General features: G+C 45.3%; 1 protein-coding gene across 3 annotated transcripts; it reads right to left on the minus strand.

The window, feature by feature from the left end:
• Positions 1 to 19404, minus strand: CBX7 (chromobox 7). Of its 3 annotated transcripts, XM_063133540.1 has the most exons (7): positions 19092 to 19404; positions 16764 to 16807; positions 7413 to 7478; positions 6595 to 6661; positions 5265 to 5610; positions 1340 to 1467; positions 440 to 525 (listed from the first exon to the last, which is right to left on the minus strand). In XM_063133540.1, the coding sequence occupies exons 1-7, from the start codon at positions 19158 to 19160 to the stop codon at positions 523 to 525; spliced, it is 723 nt and encodes a 240-aa protein (XP_062989610.1). In that variant the 5' UTR covers positions 19161 to 19404; the 3' UTR covers positions 440 to 522. The 3 variants fall into 3 exon arrangements, with proteins under 3 accessions (XP_062989609.1, XP_062989608.1, XP_062989610.1); XM_063133539.1 differs by lacking the exon at positions 1340 to 1467 and having other exon boundaries at positions 1 to 525; positions 5265 to 5607; XM_063133538.1 differs by lacking the exon at positions 1340 to 1467 and having other exon boundaries at positions 1 to 525.
• Positions 19405 to 20094: the final 690 nt, after the last annotated feature.

Consider the following 20094-nt stretch of genomic DNA (forward strand, 5'->3'; position numbering starts at 1 on the left):
TATCTATATACTCTCTTTCTCTTTCTGAATAGATCTATATATATATATCTGTATATATCTATAGTAACAAATGAGGAAAAACACAGGCACCCCCACATTGCCTTTCTAGTTTTTGCGTATTTGAAAGTGGAGTAAGGAAGAAAAGAAAGAGTCAGAGAGACCAACAGTCAAAATAAAATCAAAATCCTCTGTAAACATTTGTGAAGGAATTCTTTTGGGATTTTGCTTGTTAAATAATATAATTAAAAATCACCCACCCTAGAAAATCTGATTGGGAACGCAGGAAAAAAAATCCCCCCCAAACATGGGAAGAAAAAAAATGGGGGGGGAAGGGGAAAAAAAAGAGAATGAAATAAAAAATGGAGATTCAGAATTGGGTGCTCCGGTCTCGGAAGAAACCCTCTGCCATTTGTGCTTCTCTGAAAGTCACGGTAATGGAGTTCGCTGTGATATCCGTCACTGTCACTTCGTTTGGAGGCAGGGCCGGGCTCCAGGTTAGGTTGCTTTCTGCTGTCTCTGAGCTCACTGCAGAAGAGGAAGGAGGGAAGATAACAGCATGTGAGAGAGGAGGGGGGTGAATGAAGAGACCAATAGGAAGCAAGGATCTTGTTCTCTCATGGAGCAAATCAGCTATTGCAGAATGGACACACTCAGGCCAAATATTGCAGAACGGACACACTCAACGCCAGGGGGAGGGCAGAAGGAGAAGAAAGCAGAATTGAAAAGAAGGAGCAAGCACACAGTCACATGCACTCACAAGAGACACATGTACAAACCGATGTTGTTTGGGTAGTTCCAACTAGCACTGAGATGTACTTATATCAACACTAATCCCCAGTCCACTTCTAAGCTCCCCCAAAAACAACTTTAAAGAGAATCTCGACCATTGGATTGAGATCCCATACATCTATGTGATAGCAAATCCTCTCACTTAAAAAGGACAGTGCGGTGTTGGCCTGAAATTGAGTTTACGTTGTGCAACTAAGTACCGAAGAGATATTTTCCAGACTCTTCCATTAGCACTTTGCGACAAGAAAAATGGAAATTCCCCATAAAGTAGTTTAAGAAAGGGATGGCTGTGACTTTCAAAGCCCTTAAAATGTGCTTCCTTTTAGGGTCAAACAAATGGGAAGTTACATTCTCCCTCCTTTATGTGAGTTCAACAAGTTTATTTCCCCATATAGCCCCAGCAAATTTGGCTCACACTGAGCGGCCAGCCCCACCCCAGTCTTCACATGTTGGGCCTTAGACAAAAAAAGAGAATAGTAGCAATAATCCCCATATCAAAATAGATACATGGAGGAGAGGGGAGGGAAGCCTCCGTTTTCTATTACTTTACCTGTTCTGCACCCTCCTGTCCCACCTGGGGATGCACTGTGGGCCCTTTAACTGGGTATTCCTGGCTCCTGTCTCGGATATCCGAGGTGTGTCTACTCTCACCTGAGAAAGACTCCATTCTCCCCGACACTACCCGGAATTCCGCATGTGCGCACACGTCGAAGGGAGAATAAAAAAAATAAGGTTTACATATCTCTAGTAGCTTCGTCAACTACACCTCAAGGGGCTTCACAACACCACAGTGGACAGTTCCAAAGGCCCCAGAAAAATGAAGCAGCCCTCTGATAGTTATGAGAAGAAAGCATAAGCTGCTTAACTGGCAGCTACAAACAACCTAAACCCGCTTTGTTCTTTCCAAACCACTTGAGCAGACGTCTAAAAGGTATACTCCCCTGTTAAGACTGCCCCTTCATTCAGGAGTTTCGCACTGCTCATGTTTTGTGACAAGTTACATTAAAGTAGCATCCAGGACTGCTTGCAACCAGGCCTACCCTGCTTTTGTTCCTCCTGCTCCGCTCACCCAACAACTATATTTTGCTTTTCGCACCTGACACTGTTTTTAATTATTTCCGCCTTCTGAGGTTAGCAAAATGGTTTTGCCCAGCAGGCAGCCATGGTACATATGCTGCTCCTTATGAAGTGCCGCTACGTAGGGCTACTGGACCAGCCTATATGTTGCCCACAAGTTAGGCCAGCCTTCTCCAATCTGGTGCATTCCAGCTGTTCTGGACTTCAACTCCCATTTGCCCCAGCCAGCTTGGCCAATGGTCAGGAATGCTAGCAGTTGGAGTCTAAAACATTTAGATGGCACCAGGTGGGGAAAAGCCAAGTTAAGGAATGTTGTGCTACCGGAGGCTATTGGAGTTACCACCTTATTCTTAGTCAACGCTGCTTCTGCCCTGCTAGGGCTTTTTTAAAAATCAGGAAAGCAACAATGTGAAGGCTGCCGTAGGCACACGTGTGCGCTATTCAAACACATCCTTCTCCCCAAACACCCCCCTCCTTGCACTTGGGGCTACTCTAGAAGATGCTAAATCCACACAGACTTTGCCTTACTTAGCTGGAGAGGGTCACACATTACAATTATCTTTCTGCAGGATGGTCTGCGGGATTTACCAAGATTCTAAAATAGTAATTTGCAGAAAGAGAATGCAAGCATTGAGACGACTAAATAAGATGGCTCTTACATGGTGCTTCCATTTACATACGAAGCTGCCTGATGCGGACTCAAACCATTAGTCCACCTTGCCCGGTAGTATCTATTTTGATTGAGAGTGGGTCTCTGCAAGGTTTCGGGCGACAAGTGCTATACCTTATGGCCATTCCCCATGAGGACTTCTAAAAACCAAGAGCTATTTGAATTCATTCATTGAAGAGCTCTTATTACAAGGCCTGGAGGAGGAAGGGTAAATACCTATGTCAGAACAGATATTCAACCTGTGAAGTTACAGCAGGCCAGGTGCAATCTCCCAATCACTGATCCTCCCAAAGGCATATCAAGTGAATGGATGGTTATGATTAGGACTTTGTGCGTGTGCTCCATGGTTCTGCAGTTTGGATGCTCAAGCACTGGATGTTGTATTACAAGCAGAACAGAGTATTCTAAGAATCTCAGCTGACACTTATTTAGATTTATATGGTTTTAAAAGCAAGTTATCTAGGCCTAAAGGCTGTTATCATAGCTGTTATCATCTATGGACAATGCTTGGTGAAATCTTACAACAGCCTTCATCAACCTGGTGCCCTCCAGATGTTTTGGACTGCCACTCATAGGAACTTAGGAAGCTAGCTGCCTTATACAGGTCGGACTCTTGGTCCATCTAGCCCAGTACTGGTGACACTGACAGGCAGCAGCTCTCCAGGGATTCAGGAAGGCATTTTCTCAGCCCTATGTGTAGATGCCGGGGATCAATCCTGGGACCTTCCGCTTACAAAACATGTTCTCTACCACTGAGCTATGCCCTCCCCCTACTGGAAATGATGGGAATCACAGCCCACATAATTATAGCTGGAAATTGTGGGAATTATGGTCTAATTATTATTATTATTATTATTATTTATTTATATAGCACCATCAATGTACATGGTGCTGTACAGAGTAAAACAGTAAATAGCAAGACCCTGCTACATAGGCTTACATTCTAATAAAATCATAATAAAACAATAAGGAGGGGAAGAGAATGCACCAAACAGGCACAGGGTAGGGTAAAACTAGCAGTATAAAGTTAGAACAAAATCAAGTTTTAAAAGCTTTAGGAAAAAGAAAAGTTTTTAGCTGAGCTTTAAAAGCTGCGATTGAACTTGTAGTTCTCAAATGTTCTGGAAGAGCGTTCCAGGCGTAAGGGGCAGCAGAAGAAAATGGACGAAGCTGAGCAAGGGAAGTAGAGACCCTTATATCTGAAGAGTACCAGGTTGGGGAAAGTTGCTTCGGAAGCTGGTGTATTTATTTGTTTTGAGCAGGAGTTTTAAGTGTCAGAGATGGACCTTCTTTTATCTGCTAAGATCCTTGTCCTGTTTCCAGACTAAGAGAAGTAGAATAAATTATCCAAAGGAAGCAAGATGGCTTCAATGGTAAGATATATACCCAAGTTGGAAAATGTAGCTCTCTTAGCACACAATCCAAGTCACCATGCGAATATTTTTTTCCAGATCACAGAGTACATTCACAGCCCTTGTGAGGACACAATGCACATGTGTGATGATCACTGTAACACAATGCATAAGTGTGATGGTCACTGTAAAATTAAAGCTCTTCAAAATATAAAGTATTCCTTTATCAAATAGCAGTCAGATATATCTATCTAGGCTACAAAGCATTCATGGGGCTTATACTAGTCATGGTTTCTCCTGAAAAAGCCCCATAGTTGTAGTTCGGTGAGAATGTAGAACAGCCTTTCATATCCTAGTGCCATCCAGATGTGTTGGATTGCAATTCCCAGGGCCATGCTGGCTGGGAATGATTGGAGTTGCAGTCCAACACATCTGGAGGGTAGCAGGTTGGACAAAGCTGGTGGAGGCAATTCTGCTAGACATCCCTAGCTGCACTATCAGCCTGAACTACAGAGAGACGGAATAACTCTTAAAACTAGTTTACATCTGTAGTGTAGATACACCAGAGAGCTCCTACTGGGCAGAACAGGGGCCACACCACTATCAACTTTGGTTTTCATAATTGTTTATTCTTCTGCAATAGTCACCAATAGAAAGAACCCAGGCAAGAAGCATAGCTGAGGTTTCGTTTAGGTCCCTTGCAAGTCACCAAGGCAGAAGCGTAACCTGAAATGCCCCAAGGCCTCAGTGCTGCCTGTACAGACACTGCTAGCCCATCTGGCTTAACAAGCCACTGGCATTGAGATTAGCTAATGAACATGCGGATTACAGCTGACAGGTGCTCAGATTCAGAGTGTCAATGAGCCACACAATGGCAAATTGGGAATTACCCCTTTAAATCAGCCTGCAAGGGTGGGCTGAGAGGGGAGAAGGAGGTTTCCAGTGACAACTAAACAGTCAGTCCCAAATTATATAGTGGCTGTTCACACAACACGGTAACCCACACTCAGCGTTTGAGTGTGGGTAGTTTTGAACTGTGGGTTAGCGGGTTGTCTGAACGCAGCATGTTTTTTGCAGGGTGGGTTAGCGGGTTGTCTGAACACAGCCAGGGTGGCTTCTTAACCATGCAGTGTGGCTTGCTAACCACCCTGAACAACCCAACAACAAACCATGGGTTCTCCCGGTGGTTTGTTTGATAAAATAAGCCACACTGCATGGATTACAAAATATGGTTCATTAAACAACCCACAGTTCAAAACAACCCACACTCAACCTCCAAGTGTGGGTTAGTGTGTTGTGTGAACAGCCCTACTAAGGTGGGAAATGGAAATGCCCAGCAAGCGATATGAGATGTGCAGGGCGTTCCAAAGCCTTACCCTCTTTGCTGGCAGGCTGTGTGGCATCATCCCAGTCATTGGGGGTCTGCCTGTCCTCCAGTGCCACGGGCTCCTTCAGGAAGAACTCCCGGCGGCGGTTCCGATTCTCCAGGCTTGACATGCGGGCAAACTTCTTCCGTGAAAGGCGCAAGTACTTCTTGTTCTTGCTCTGCTTCCGAAGGGGGAAAGGCAGGACTGGACCCCCACTCTTCTCAGGCAGCTCCACCGGCCCACCCTTGGTCCCTGCCAGGCTGTTTCCTCCTCCCCCAAACCTCCGTGACAGAGAGAAGCAGAGTTTCTCTTTTCCTTTGTGTGCGCTCCTCAGGTCCATGCTATACAGCCTCTGCTGAAAGAGAGTAGCAGTCTCAGCTTCACCATACTGTGATGCACCTGCAGGGTTAAATAACTACCTGCCGACACTCCTACATCGTGACATCCTCTAAGGCAGAAGGGGCAGAATCCTAGGCTGTGGGCCAAATCTGGGGGAGGGCAAACCCAGGCCCTTCGGCGTTCCCTACGTGGCCCTGACCCCTTCCATCTCCCAATCGTTTGGTGGCTTCTGGAGCATTTGTGCAGTTTTCTCCACATTCTAAAGGATTGAAATGCTAGCTGTAAGGCTAAGGTGCTGGCAGGAAGAGCAGGAAACAAAAACATGCTGGCTTTTCCAGCCCTGCTCACCAATGGAGTGCGGCCCCCGAACATTTCCCCCCGAATTTGGCTCTCGGGCTGGAAAAGGCTCAACACCCCTGCTCTAAGGCAGCCTTCCCCAAGCCAGTGCTCTGCAGATGTGTTGAACCCACAACTCCCATAATCCCCAGCAAGCCGAGCCCTTGGGCTGCTGGATGATGATGGGAGTTGTAGTCCAACACATCTAGAGGGCATCAGGTTGGGGAAGGCTACTCTAAGGACTAACTTCACAGGCTTTACAGCTCAGTATAAAAGGGCATAAATATTAATTTGCATGAGAGCAAAACTTATAATGGGGGATGTCTGACAGGAAAAGAATATTTAAGCCCTCCTCTGAATGTACAACTGTGGGGTGGGTGGGAAGGGGTCTGTTTTCTAGCAAAAATATTAAGCTAAGCTGCAGTTGGGAAGGTTAACTTGGCCTTTATAATGTGTGTGTGTGTGTGGGGGGTACTAGAGCATGGTTTTCCAACTTTGGTCCCCTGGTTGCTGATGAACTACAATTCCCATCATTCCTGCCTATGCTGGTTGAGGATGATGGGAGTTGTAGTTCAATGACAGCCAGGGGGCTCAAGCTTAGGAGAGGCTGTACTACAGCTATACTGGAACTTAGCAACAGACTGCATAATTCAGCAGAGGTTACCTGCAGCAACAGGCGCTTGGGTTTGGGACCTCTCTTCCTGTAGCCCGAGGCACGCTCTCTCTCTTCCCTGGGGAGAAAGAAGATACCCAGCAATTTCATTCATTAGCATAGCACGAATATCAACAAGGTCTTTTGCATACTTTTTCATCCATATCGGAGAGTTGATGCATGTCCAAATATAAATCATGGTGAAAAGTGTTTCATGTGACTTGGGTTGGTAGCTATGGCTAATCCAGGCACACTAGACTTGATGTCTACCTACTATATAAGCAACACATTGATAGTTATTTATACATAAAACCTACTATATGGATCCCTTGCTGACTTCAGTGAAGCTAAACGCCCTTTTAAAAACAAGGGTCAATACAATAGATAGGGAACGGTCGTTCCATTATGCTAGGCAAGATATACTGTAGATGGTGTAGTCCAGAACTATGTTATGTGATACATGGATGCTGCTGACTTACATCTATCCTTGTATCTGTCCAACAATGTAGATTTGTAGCCCCTATGTATCTCCCTGGTAGATACGTAGTAGATTAGGCCTTAAAAGTTTCCCGGCAGCCAGGAACATGATTTCCCTCCTTTATTATATGTGAAAGTACACAAGGAAGCTCTCGAGGTAATTAAGCTATTGTGCAATGGCCTTGATTTAGCTTGGTGCTTGCTCTACAGAGCACATAGCCTAATTGTTAGTTCTGCTTGCTTTGGCAAGGCAGGAGAAACCCTTGCGTCATTATGGACTGCCTACACCTTTTGGAAAGAGATGCAGGATACCTTGGTTTAAACTTCCCATAAGAAAGAGGAAACATTCTTACTTCTCTTCATAAGCCATCACCAGGCGAGGGTCAAGAATGTGATCCTCTGGCTCCCATGTGCTGTATCTAACAGAAAACATTTAAGAAAAAAATCAGCAAATAGTTCTGATAAAGAAAGCCTTTGCTAAAATCGCAAAGGTCTAGTACCTTCCCTTTCATTGGCTGAAGACTACAATTGAGTCGATGAATTCTGAAATCTTTGCCATTTTTTGAGTTTACCAATAAAAACAGTCTTCTTCCTCCTCCTCCTATTACTGCTACTGCCACCACCACTAATACTGACTGGGTTCGGACAACACATTAGTCAATGGTTGCTTAAATAGTCAACCGTTGCTTAAATGGTCAACCGTTGCCTATTGTGTTGTCTGGCGAGCCTTTTCCACACCACAGTTGGTTATTTCCCTGAAATAACTAACGCAAATAATCAACACTGTGCAGAGTTGACTATTTGCACAACGGTTGATTATTGTGTTGTGTGGTGGGCTCCATTGACTATTTCACATGCCTACAGAGTTGCGAGGCAAGAGCGGCAGAAACCCCTGCCGCTCTTGCCCAGTGGGACTCCATAGACATGTTTTATCACACTCTTCTACATTCCTACATGGACTGGATCAAATGAGAATGACCAGCATTCTTGGAATAAGAAGACAAAAAACTTCTGATCTTCAGCTACATCTACCTCAGTCTTAAATGAACTTATAGCTGTCAACAGAAAACAGCCTTTCCACCAAAAACAAAGCAATTCCCCATTGCAACAACCCTGCGCAATTTGTTGGCTTATTATTTAAAGGCAGACTGCAACAGTAATCTACTAAGATTTGAAGATAACTGGAGTTTTTCTTACCCACAAGGTTAATGACATTAGAGCTGTAAAGTATGACTCATTATGAAGATTTTTTTAAAAAAATCAACCACAAATTCACAAACTGTCAACTCTGAACATGAAGTACTTATAAGTATTTTTAACCTGCCCTTCCATCCACCATGGATCAAATGGTGGCTTATGACATCAAACCTAATAAAACCTGCTGCTGCTGCATAAAAACACATTCCCCTCAGGTAATCCAGCAAAAACAAAACAACAACAAAAACAACAGTACCAATATTTTATAGCCCAAAGGCCCTCCCAGAAGACACCATTTTAGCTTTGCGATGGCTAGGGGGGAGAGCCAGGGGAAGCCACAAGTCAACAAGGTAGACCTTCTTTAGCTGAGAGATCCATAACCTTGGTACTCCTATAGTAGGAGTGGGAAACCTTGTCTTCCTTGGCCTAAGTTCACAATGCAATCCATTCAAACTTCTAGCAAGAGTAATCTGTCCCTTCCCTGGCAGCCCACTGGATGGGAAGGAAGAGGCAGAGAGAGAGAATTTGTTGACCTACAAAGCTTTTCACTATCTAGCTCCTTCCTATCTCTCCTCTCTCATCTCACACTATTGCCCCGCTCGTGCTCTTCGCTCCTCTGATGCCATGTTTCTCGCCTGCCCAAGGGTCTCTACTTCCCTTGCCCGGCTTCGTCCATTTTCTTCTGCTGCCCCTTATGCCTGGAACGCTCTTCCAGAACATTTGAGAACTACAAGTTCAACCGCAGCTTTTAAAGCTCAGCTAAAAACTTTTCTTTTTCCTAAAGCTTTTAAAACTTGATTTTGTTCTGACTTTATACTGTAAGTTTTACCCTACCCTGTGCCTGTTTGGTGCATTCTCTTCCCCTCCTTATTGTTTTATTATGGTTTTATTAGAATGTAAGCCTATGCGGCAGGGTCTTGCTATTTACTGTTTTACTCTGCACAGCACCATGTACATTGATGGTGCTATATAAATAAATAATAATAATAATAATAAGGGCTAACCCTCCCACTTTTGGCTCTGGCCTTGTACACCACCCTACTCACTGCCAACATGCACCCCGTAACAGATCACCAGTAAGGGAATGAGGCCCTCGACAGAAAAAAGCAGGTTCCTGGAGGTTCTACATGGACCTATGGTTTGATCAGAATCCGCCAGGACAAGAGCCTTCAGTGTGGTGGCTACCTTATTACGGAACTCTCTGCCTTTGGAGGTCACGCAGGCACCAACTTGTATTGCTTCCAGTGCCTTCTGAAAATGTTATTGGAGCTGTCTTTCCGGTGCTGGGTTGGCATCGCTCTGCCGCCAAACCTCACACTCTTGCTGGTGCACGACGGAGGCAACTTGTCCTAATGAGGGGAAGTGGTGCAGGCTTTCCAGCAGCCATTGTGCCCATCCCCTCCTGTGGCTTCTGGAAACCAATAGGTCGCCTTCTGCCCAGGAACGCCCCCAGAGTGTCTCCGAGTAAGGACATACCGGCGGAAGAGCCAGGCTGACCTCTCTCTGGCTGGAAAAGTTGGAGTAAGTCCCCGACTTTTCAGCCACGCCTCTTTGCCCCAGGGTGGCTTTGAATCTGCAGCTGCGTCATCTAACTGATGCAGTGCAGATTCGAAGCTACCCCAGGGCAAAGACGACACCAAGACAGCCCCATGGTTTCAGGAAGCTTTCCCTGAAGGACCAGCCACAGTTTTATCAGAACTTTGTTCTTTTAAAAATGTAATTTTTAATATGGTGTTTTTATTCTTTTATTCTATTTGTTCACCGCCCTGAAATCTTTGGAAGGGGAATGGTATATAAATATTGTAAATAAATAAATAAGTTGCCCACCCTGCACTACAGAAAACGTCTATCCCATGTGGCTACGCATCCACCATATTTCAGAGGGCAAAGGGACATGCTGAAGGGCCTCTGAAGATGATCTAGTTGTCCAAGTAAGAATATTTGTGAGAAGGCTATCCTTAAGCTATCATGGCCCCAGATTATTTAGGGCTATAAAGAAGGTCAAAGCCAGCATCTTGAATTGGGTTTGAAAGTCAACTATGAGCCCATAGAGGTAATGTGAAAATTGGAGTTATACAGTCCAACAGGCTCACCCTTATCAATACCTTTACAACTGCATTCTGGAATATTTGATATTTCCAAACACCCTTTAAAGGCAGCTCCATGTATAGCATGTTATTGTAGGCTTGCCTGGATGCCCCCAGAGCATCAGTAACTGTGGCCTAATACCTTGTCTAGGAAAAGGTGCAGTTGGCCTATCAGCCGAAGCCGGCAGAAAACACAGGGCAGGGTCCAATGGTGACATTCCGCAAACTCAAACAGCGTTAGTGGGGCTCTGCTGAATCTTTCTGCTGCACAAGTAGTTGCACATTATGCTTGTGCAAACAGGTGTGCAAGCCGTTGTGCATCCGGTTACACAAGCAGAACGCGCATCTGGTTGCACAACAGGTGCAAAGCAGTTGCGCAACTGGTTACAACATGTTGTGCAACAGGTTCTCCCTTCCCCCACCCCAAGTCTGTTCTTCGGGGTTGGGGGACCTTCCGGAGCAGATTGGGGGAGAATACAGGGCATAGAGGAGAGGGCTGGAAGGGCAAGTCTTGTTGTGGGAGCAGAAGTTCCCTTGTGTGACATTGGACCCCATTGTCTTCTGAAGAGACATTCCTGCTGATTCCATGTAGATTAGGGATCTGCAGCCCCCACCCTGTGGAACACCCTTCCAACTAAGATCAAAACTTTGTTTCCGGTGTTTGCTGAATACTTTTCCTTTCAGACTAGCATTTCCTGACTGCTGAGTAAATTCTAGTTAGTGTTTTATTAATCTAGTTGCTTTTATTGCAACGTTTTGTGTTTTAATCTCTTGTACACCACTCTGATACCACTCGATGTGGAGTTTATAAATTCTACAATAAATAAACTACATGATTACAAGTTTTTCCTCTGCACCCATACATACATATATCCCTGCCAACTCAAGTTAACACTTCATTCATGTGATGAAGTGGACTCTAGTCCACAAAAACATATACCACATACCCCTTTGAAAGTTGCACTGTATTCTGTCCCAGTTGCCAGTGCTTTGTTCTTGGTGGTGATGGACTGCAGTAGTTCGATCATATGTGACCTGCTGAGCTTTGCAAATAAGAATCTAGTGCCTAAATTTGCTTTTTTTCCTCCTCCCTCCCAATCCATTTTCCTTTTGTGTTGTGTCTTTTAGACTGTGGGTGGGGACTGTCTTATTTCTTATATTTGTAGGTTGCTCTTGGAGCCTTCTTGGCTGAAGAGCAGGTTAAAAATTGCTATAAATAAATGCCACCATTGACCTGAAACGGTCCATTTCATAGAATCATAGAATCATAGAACAGCAGAGTTGGAAGGGGCCTACAAGGCCATCGAGTCCAACCCTCTGCTCAATGCAGGAATCCACCCTAAAGCATCCCCGACAGATGCTCGTCCAGCTGCCTCTTGAAGGCCTCTAGTGTGGGAGAGCCCACAACCTCCCTAGGTAACTGATTCCATTGTCGCACTGCTCTAACAGTCAGGAAGTTTTTCCTGATGTCCAGCTGGAATCTGGCTTCCTTTAACTTGAGCCCGTTATTCCGTGTCCTGCACTCTGGGAGGATCGAGAAGAGATCCTGGCCCTCCTCTGTGCGACAACCTTTTAAGTATTTGAAGAGTGCTATCATGTCTCCCCTCAATCTTCTCTTCTCCAGGCTAAACATGTTCTTTCAGTCTCTCCTCATAGGGCTTTGTTTCCAGACCCCTGATCATCCTGGTTGCCCTCCTCTGAACACGCTCCAGCTTGTCTGCGTCCTTCTTCATTTCCACCCCTTCCTCTAAGAGGGTTCTAGAAAGCAGAGTCAAGAAACCTCACCACAGAATGAATGCCTTGTTTCAGTGTCAGGGGAAATGCTGAACTAGGATCTATTTACTGGAAAATAGGTTTTTGACATTTAGGCTGCAATCCTAAACACACTTACTGGGAAGTGAGTCTCATTGAACACAGTGGGGCTTACTTCTGTTGGAAAGACTGACTCATAGCACAGTTGCTTTAAACAAAGAAAGCATAGTAATACAGCATTTAGTATTGTGTGAGTGTAAGTAAGGGAGGCAATAGGGGAAATGAACCAATCAAAGTATAGTACGTTCTTTATCTTCCCCTAGTGTCTGGAAGCATGCAGAGTTGTTCTTACTATCCAACAACTTCTAAGCAAACATGTATTAGATTGCACTACCAATGAGGTGAGGGGATAAAATGCAAAGTCAATCTCCCATATCTTATCAATGCCTACGTTGTGTCAAAATTAGGAATAATTTCTGCAATACCTCATTTAAATAATACTATTGGCCCATAAGAATTTGTTTGAAAATGTATAGTAACGTGAATAGAGGTTAAAGGTGTCAAGCTGAAGAAGCTGGCTTTTATTTAATTTAATTACATTACAGAGGTGGAGCTATCGTGTTTAACTGATGATACATAAACCGTTGATCTGGGAGCCTTTTTGGTATTTATTTATACTTCAAATAAATAATTAAAACAGAATCCTACATACTAAAAAGTAGTACAAGGTTATTTGGGAAACAATATAGGGGGATAAGCTGCTGTTCATGCCACAAGTTTGATTTCTTCTGAATGATACAAGAAAATGACCCAGTTCACATGATCAAAACAAGCCATGGTGACTTGTTTAAATTGGCACCCATGGTCTGTTGTTGGGACATTTGAGGGTTCTTTCCCCCTGAAACAAGCCATGCCACCTGGGTTTGGATTATGCCCAGGTAGGTAAGTATGCTAATAGTACCTGGCATGCACTGCCAATTTAAACAAGCCACTGTGTCTTATTTAAGCTATGGTGGCTTGTTTGAGCGTGTGAACTGGAACAAGTAAAAAGGTAAAGCAGAAGGAATGTGTTAATAGCTGCTAAATGGCATATAGCAAAGAACTGAGGAGGGAAACCAGAGGAGAGGTGGAACACTCAGTCTTGGGAAGATGCTAGTCTCATTCCATAACGCAGACATTATGGGTAGTATCTAATCTTAGTCCTACATAGAGTAGACCCAATGAATTGAATAAGAATTTAATTAGTCACAACTAACTTAAATCCTATTCATTTTAACAGATGCACTTCCCATAAAACTAACATTGGATATTACCGTATAATTGCAAAAGCAAAAAAAATATTGTAGTCTTTTGGGAATGCAGGTTCCCACATCCTGGATTCTGTGTGTATAACTATTAAATCTCTTTGTATACTTTTTAAAATAAATAAATAAATAGATAAATGATATGATCTTTCTGCAGCAACAGTTTAAACTCTTAATAAGTGAACTTTGACAATATCTTAAAGGGAGAAATGACAAGATACATGTATGGAACAACAGCGTAGATCAGGAACTATGGAACTGGACTTGTGTGTACCCAGGTTCAAATCCCAATTTCGGAAAGGATTCTGTGGGCAGCCTGAGGCAAATGGAAAAGAACAGTGATTTGCTTCACATGCCTTCCTCGAGAAAAAATGCAGCAGGAACATATTTTTACCTGCCCTGAGGCTTGAGGAATGAGGCATGATGTTAAATAAGTCGATACAATTACTTCAGAAGATGTCTTTCACATCCTGCTCTCAGGGGAAGGACAAGGTTATAAATAGCTACCGTCTTCAGCTTCATTTTCATTAATTCTTATTCAGTTTCCATTATTAGTCAACCTTTTCATCCTTTTAAGATCTTTCCATCCCCCACCCCTCTCTCCATTCTAGGCTACCATAGAAATATCCACGAGCTGAAGTTACCAAACCGAAAAATGTGATTTGAGCAAACGGCAGGTTTGTTTTCTATCTTCCTGCTGCAGAGGATTTTGGCATCTGTTTTAAGCAGTGAATGAAAGGAAGGCTAAGGATTCCTTGGAGAAAGGTAGCCGTGACAGTGGAGGGGTGGAAGGGTGGTGGAGGGGTTAAGAGAAGATTTTTGTTTTTAAAAAAAGTCCTATGGGTGTTGCCTGTTCCTCTGCAGTTCAGTGTCTTGCTTGACTGCAGTGAGAAAACACTGCATATAGAAAAACAGTGCAGTTCGCCACACGCAGACACACACACACACCACACAAACCCAGAGGGCCAGACTGCAGCAGAACTGCAGACCACGCATTCTGGAAAATACAAGTCACATGACCATCTTCCTCCTTCTCCCTCCCTCCTCCCTCCTGTACTTCAAGCCCAAGTTGTAAACAAGCTCACAGCTGACTCAGAGCCATAACCCTTCAAATCCATGGCTCCCAGCTCCAATGGGTGGGGAGGGGAGTGTGAGCAGTTTTGGGGAGAAGCACACAGATGACATGGAAGCGGAGGGAGAGAGAGCAGGAAGAAGAGTAAGAAAGGGGGGGAAGAGGCCAAATAGCTCTTGAGCCATGATCATTTGCCTTCTTTCTTCAAGCTACAGTGGAGAAAGTGGAATAACTGGCAAATAAGGTGGATGCACATAGATAACAAGCAGAAATTAAGACTGAGAAGAGAGGAATAGGAACCTAGGAGAATGCAAGGATGCAGAGATAAGCGATGTTGCACGTTTTTAGTTGTGTGCAAAATCTCCAGAAACCACTAAATGGGTAAAAAGAACAGGAAGAGGAGCGGAAATCAAGGGGATGGGAGGAGAACACACACATTTGTAATTCAGGGTAAAGGTTCCTAAAAAGAAAAGAAAAAAATCAGGCAGTCTTTAGCATGATTTCCGGTTTATTTTGATGCTCTAAGAAAGCCTTTTCTTGTTTCCAATCCCAAGAAAGTTGCAAGCTCATCATATCCTAATTTTAGGGGGTGCTTCACTAGGGAGCTCAAGGGGGTGGGAGGGGGGAGAGGAAGCCAAGAGGAAAAATAGAGCAATGAATGATAGTAGCTTCCTTGCCACTAGGTAAAATTTACAGTGTGCCACTACATTTTGGGGTGTGGGGGGGTTCAACAATGGAAGAGTATCATGAACTATAAAACAACAGTACAGCCTTCTCTCTTTAAATGTGATGTGAACTATAACGAATAAATCAAGCCAAAACATAGTCTGAAGCCATCCCACAGGAAATGTTTAGCTGATAAGGTTGACAACACCATCATTATTAAATCCAATACACTCTGTTAGTACTGATGACAGAATGCATAGTCAGGTCACCTCTCTTCCTTGTTCAAGGAGGGGAAAAGGACTGTTGTGTGTCGGAGTGAGCAGGATGGTAGATACAGGCAGTTATGTCCTAGCAGACCATTTGCCTACAACTACTGGGCTACATCGATTGGTGTTGCCAGGACTGGACTTTGGGGTGTAAGTCGAGGGCCCCAAGCAGGAGAATCAGCAGGAGGGTCCCCAAACACAACAGCAGTGGCTGACTTCAAAACATAATAGGTGAAGGAATACACATAATATCTAAGGAGGGAGGGGGGATAGAAAACCATTAAGTCCAGATTAAAATTACCCAACCGCATCAGGCGCAACTTCTGAAATTTACTGGCATTTCCTTCCGAATCCTTGCATTTAAACATGCAAGATATTACTTATTCACAATACAGTCCATGTGGGCAGAAGACTGAAGATCTCCGAAAGCACTTTTTCTTTGCAAGGGCAGTATGTATAGTAATGATTTTACAGCTGAATCCATCCTTCATGCTGTTACACACTACAAAGCTGGGAAGAATTGCTCCCTATTGAGATGCAGTGACCTCTGGGGAGGAATTTAGTAGCCATAAACATTAGGCAGCAATCCTGCAGCTGTTTAAGCAGTATAAGATACCTGAGCGGAAATTAAGCACCACTTGGTCATTGAAGAAATGATGAGCGGCTGATTTGGTCTCAACCAAAGTATGGGGGGGGGGGATAGCATCCTCTTTCAATACCACACTGAAGGTTTATTGTCAGACATCAACAAATCTACTTGCCAGCTTGCCAAAGTGGTCTCATTTCCACTGCAGTTTTTGATCACTTAAGGAGTCCCGTTTGAGCACCATCAGGACTCCCGCTGTTTGTTATCTTCTCTATGCACCACATATGTGAAAATGGCCCTGCATGCCACAGGACTCAAGAGAGGGGAAGAGGATTGGGTAATGACCACAAATAATGGCTGGCTAGTAAACCAGGCAAACATTTGTGGGGCCCAGGTTTTATTGTTCTACTGTTAATTCTGCACCAGTAATCTCAATGAGCTTATTTGTCTGCATTATCCTGAAGGCTGCAGCAACAATTTCCATGGGTTTTACTCCAGTGATACCTTCTAAGACTGATGTTTAAATATCTTACGGGTTTCAGAAGCAAAGGAACCTAGTAACTTTCCGCAACACTCTAAATACCAATATTTAAAGAAGAGATTTAAGAGCTCAGAACCAGTTAGCTGAAGTCAGTTAATAGGACTAGGAATGGGGAAGCATAAGTAAAGAGCGGTGTTCCTTTTGGGATTGGGGTCAACAGAAACAAACAACAACATGGGAGATGGATAATTAGAAACACAAACACATGCTTGCAAATTTATCCCAAAACTTACTTGGGGGGCCATCCTTTCCATTTCACCAGATATTCCACTTTGCCCTATAGAAAAAGAAGAGGAAAGAGAAACAAAATCAGCAACTGAACCACAATCCCCACAAAAAAAAGGTGAAATAACTAGGTCAGCAGAACGTGTGCCATAATAAACACACCAACCTGTCCGCTTCCTTGCACCTCACCTTACTGAGCTACATCCCTAGGTTTGCTAGAAGGACATATGCAATAATCCTTTGCCAAATGCTTCCAGAGCAATCAACTAATGAGCACGTACAGAGATCTCGAAGTACCTCAAGGATGACAAACCAACTCACTTATACATGATAAACAGGAATGCTTAGAAATATATTCAAGAAACTCTGAAGAATCTTTCTGCCAGGTGATATGGCTTGTTTGATATTCATTTGCATTCGTCTTCTTCTTCGCATTCTCTTTCCTATAAGCACCTCTGGAGTGTCACACATGCTCCCACTTACAGCACACTATAATCTGATTGATCAGATTTCTTCTTCTATATGATGCAATCTTATAAAAATGACTAGACATGGAGCAGGTGGCTGGACATGGAGCAGGAATGGCTCCCAATGTGGCAGGAAGACCTACCTAGGGACGCGCAGATAGCTGCCTGACGAGGTGCAAGTTCTCCAGTCTCACCTCACACACGCACACAACACACTCCCATTGGCTCACATTACAGAATGCCAGCCTTCCCCCACCTCCCCCACCCCACGCTGTCAATTTAATACAGGAGGTCATGTGCCCCTACAGCATGATCAGTGGGCCCGCCCTAAAGTGATGGTTTCATTTTCCACTGTACATGGATGGGTAAGGAAGGCCAAAGGAATACACTCCACCAAATCAGCAGCGTTAAGAAGTAAGAACTTTGAGCTAATACTACATGACACTACTACCACCTAGCTCTGCAAATGTGGTTTCCAAAGCATAACATGTAGTTGGCTCTCTTAACAGGACAATGAATATACAAGAGACTAGGGGGAGACACTGGACTCCAAAACTGAAAGAGCTGAACCTTGACCATGGTATCACAAACTGAAAGTGTGATGCCATCTCCATTTCCTGAATCAATGGGCTTAATTTGCAAATGCTAGGGAAAGGCTTCCTTATAAGAGGTGGAGGCTTTTGGAGGAACTTCATAAATATCAGAAATAAACACCTCCCCTGCCCTCTGATACAGCGTTTTACATTTACAGTCACCAAAATGTAAACTGTATATGCATGGTCTCTCAATGTCCAAATTGCAGTACAAGCCTTTCATACAGAGAGATAAGCAGTCACATTTTCCATTGCAAACCATGGCTTAGCTGTCCTCTACGAAAGGAATAGGTTAAACCCACAGGGCACCCCTGGAAGGCAAATGAAGCATGCAGACAATTGGATGCTCAAAATTAATGGTCTAAATAACTTGACAAAGGTTACACAAAACAGCGCCAGACTGTCACAACACTCAAGACCATCCAGAATCCATCTCAAGTTTCAGTAATGCTTTTTTGGCTCTTCCACCTGCTTCCAAGAGATGCAATGCAAGTTCCTCTTTTTCACATGCTGCACTCTGCATAATTAAGAAGCAGGAACACATAGGATGCGGGGAAAACTGTTCAAATGGAGGGGAAGGGGCTTTAAAAGACTGGACATCTGCCCATCCGAAGTGGCACATCTGCCCATCCGAAGTGGCACATTTGCTTGTCCTCTCCTCCTGGCAGGAGAGTGCCCTTCCACTACTATGGGTACAAATCAAGAAGCTGAGGCTGCAAGCCCAGACAACCCTTGCCACTTACCTGGGAGTAAGTCCCACTAAAACCAATGGCATTTACTTCCGAGTAGACACGCACAGCATTGCTCTATGGTGGTGGGGAGTGTTCCAAGAAGTGTCCCACCACGTGATAAAATGTAAACAACCATTCTTCCTACTCCAGCCCCTTGTGTTGGAGCATGACAGCCAGCCGCGCAGCTACCTTCCAGGGCTCGAGATTGACTCGGGCTTCACTGCCGCCCCCTGCCGCCAGGAAGGTGATGCGCTCCGCCACGCCCCCCTCCTCGCACCGTGGCATGTGCGCGGGGTTGGGGGCAGCGGCGCAGGATACGCGGTGGCTGACAGCGAACCCTGTGTACTTTGCAAGGCAGCGAAGGAGGAGGCTGTGCGACTTCTGCCTAGAGGTCCCGAAAGAAGGCTTGCAAAAAATGAAATAAAAGCCGTTTTTCTCTGTCTCTCTCTCCCTCTCCTCCCGCCCCCGCCGGTCTCACTCCTCCAGAAACTCTGTTTGCAACCCGGCAGAATAAACGCGAGCGGGGCGACGAAGACAGAACCCACCTTCCTTATGCGCTTCTTCCTGATGCTCTCCACCGCAAACACCTGCTCTCCAATAGCGGAAAGCTCCATACAGAGAGGGAGGAAGAGGAGGAGGAGGAGGCGAAGGCGGCGGCTGCTGCTCGTCGCAGCTTTACTTGCGGGGTCCGACTGCGCGCCGCGGACTCCCGAGGCTGCTGCTGTGGTTGCAGCTCTCGCGCTGACTTCACTCACACCCCCCTCGCGCGCTCAATCACGCCGCCGCCGCCGCCTCCGACGTTCCATTTTAGAACCTGCGCAACATTTTCCCAGGCGCGCGCGAGGCAGAGAGCCCGAGAGCCCGCCCCCCTCCTCGCGAGCGCCCGCTGTCAAGAGGCGCCGAGCGCACCACAGCCGCCGACGGCGCTGCAGCCCTGAGACCTGATTGAGCCGCGGCGGCAGCGGCGAACTCCTCCCACAAGCAACCTGCTCGAGCGCGAGAGAAGTCCGGGCTCCTCCCCTTGGACGCTTCCTCGGCCGCTCTTCCTTTGGCGCGGCGGCCTAGCACAGGCCGGCCCTGGGCTGGGAAGCGGCGCGCGCGAGCTCCTCTCACCTCCCTCCTCCAGAGAGGAGCTGGTTAGGAATTAGGGGTATTTTCCGGATAAGAGCGATGGCCAATGCCACGGAGACATGGGTGTGCGTAGGGGAAATGAGTCGCCCCCTTCTTCCCAGCCTGACAGTTCACGCACCGATATGCTCAGTTCGTGCAGAAGAGAGATTAGCCCTGGAACAACTGCATCAAAACGCGCACACAGACACACACGCGCGCACGTTAAACTGCTCCGCTGCAATTCTGTGCGTGCATTTACCTGGGAGTAAGCCCTCATTAGCCTGACTTTTTTGTAGGGGGAGGCGACACATCGCGCTGCAACAAGCTTAGGGTTGTGGCAAATGTTAGTCCTACTACTTAGAGTATCCACGCTGAAATGAATGAGACTTAAGTTAGGCTAAGACTGGATACAATCCATAGGCGGCAACGGAGAGGAAA

This window comes from Elgaria multicarinata, chromosome 9 (genome assembly GCF_023053635.1).
Source record: "Elgaria multicarinata webbii isolate HBS135686 ecotype San Diego chromosome 9, rElgMul1.1.pri, whole genome shotgun sequence".
NCBI lineage: Eukaryota > Metazoa > Chordata > Lepidosauria > Squamata > Anguidae > Elgaria > Elgaria multicarinata.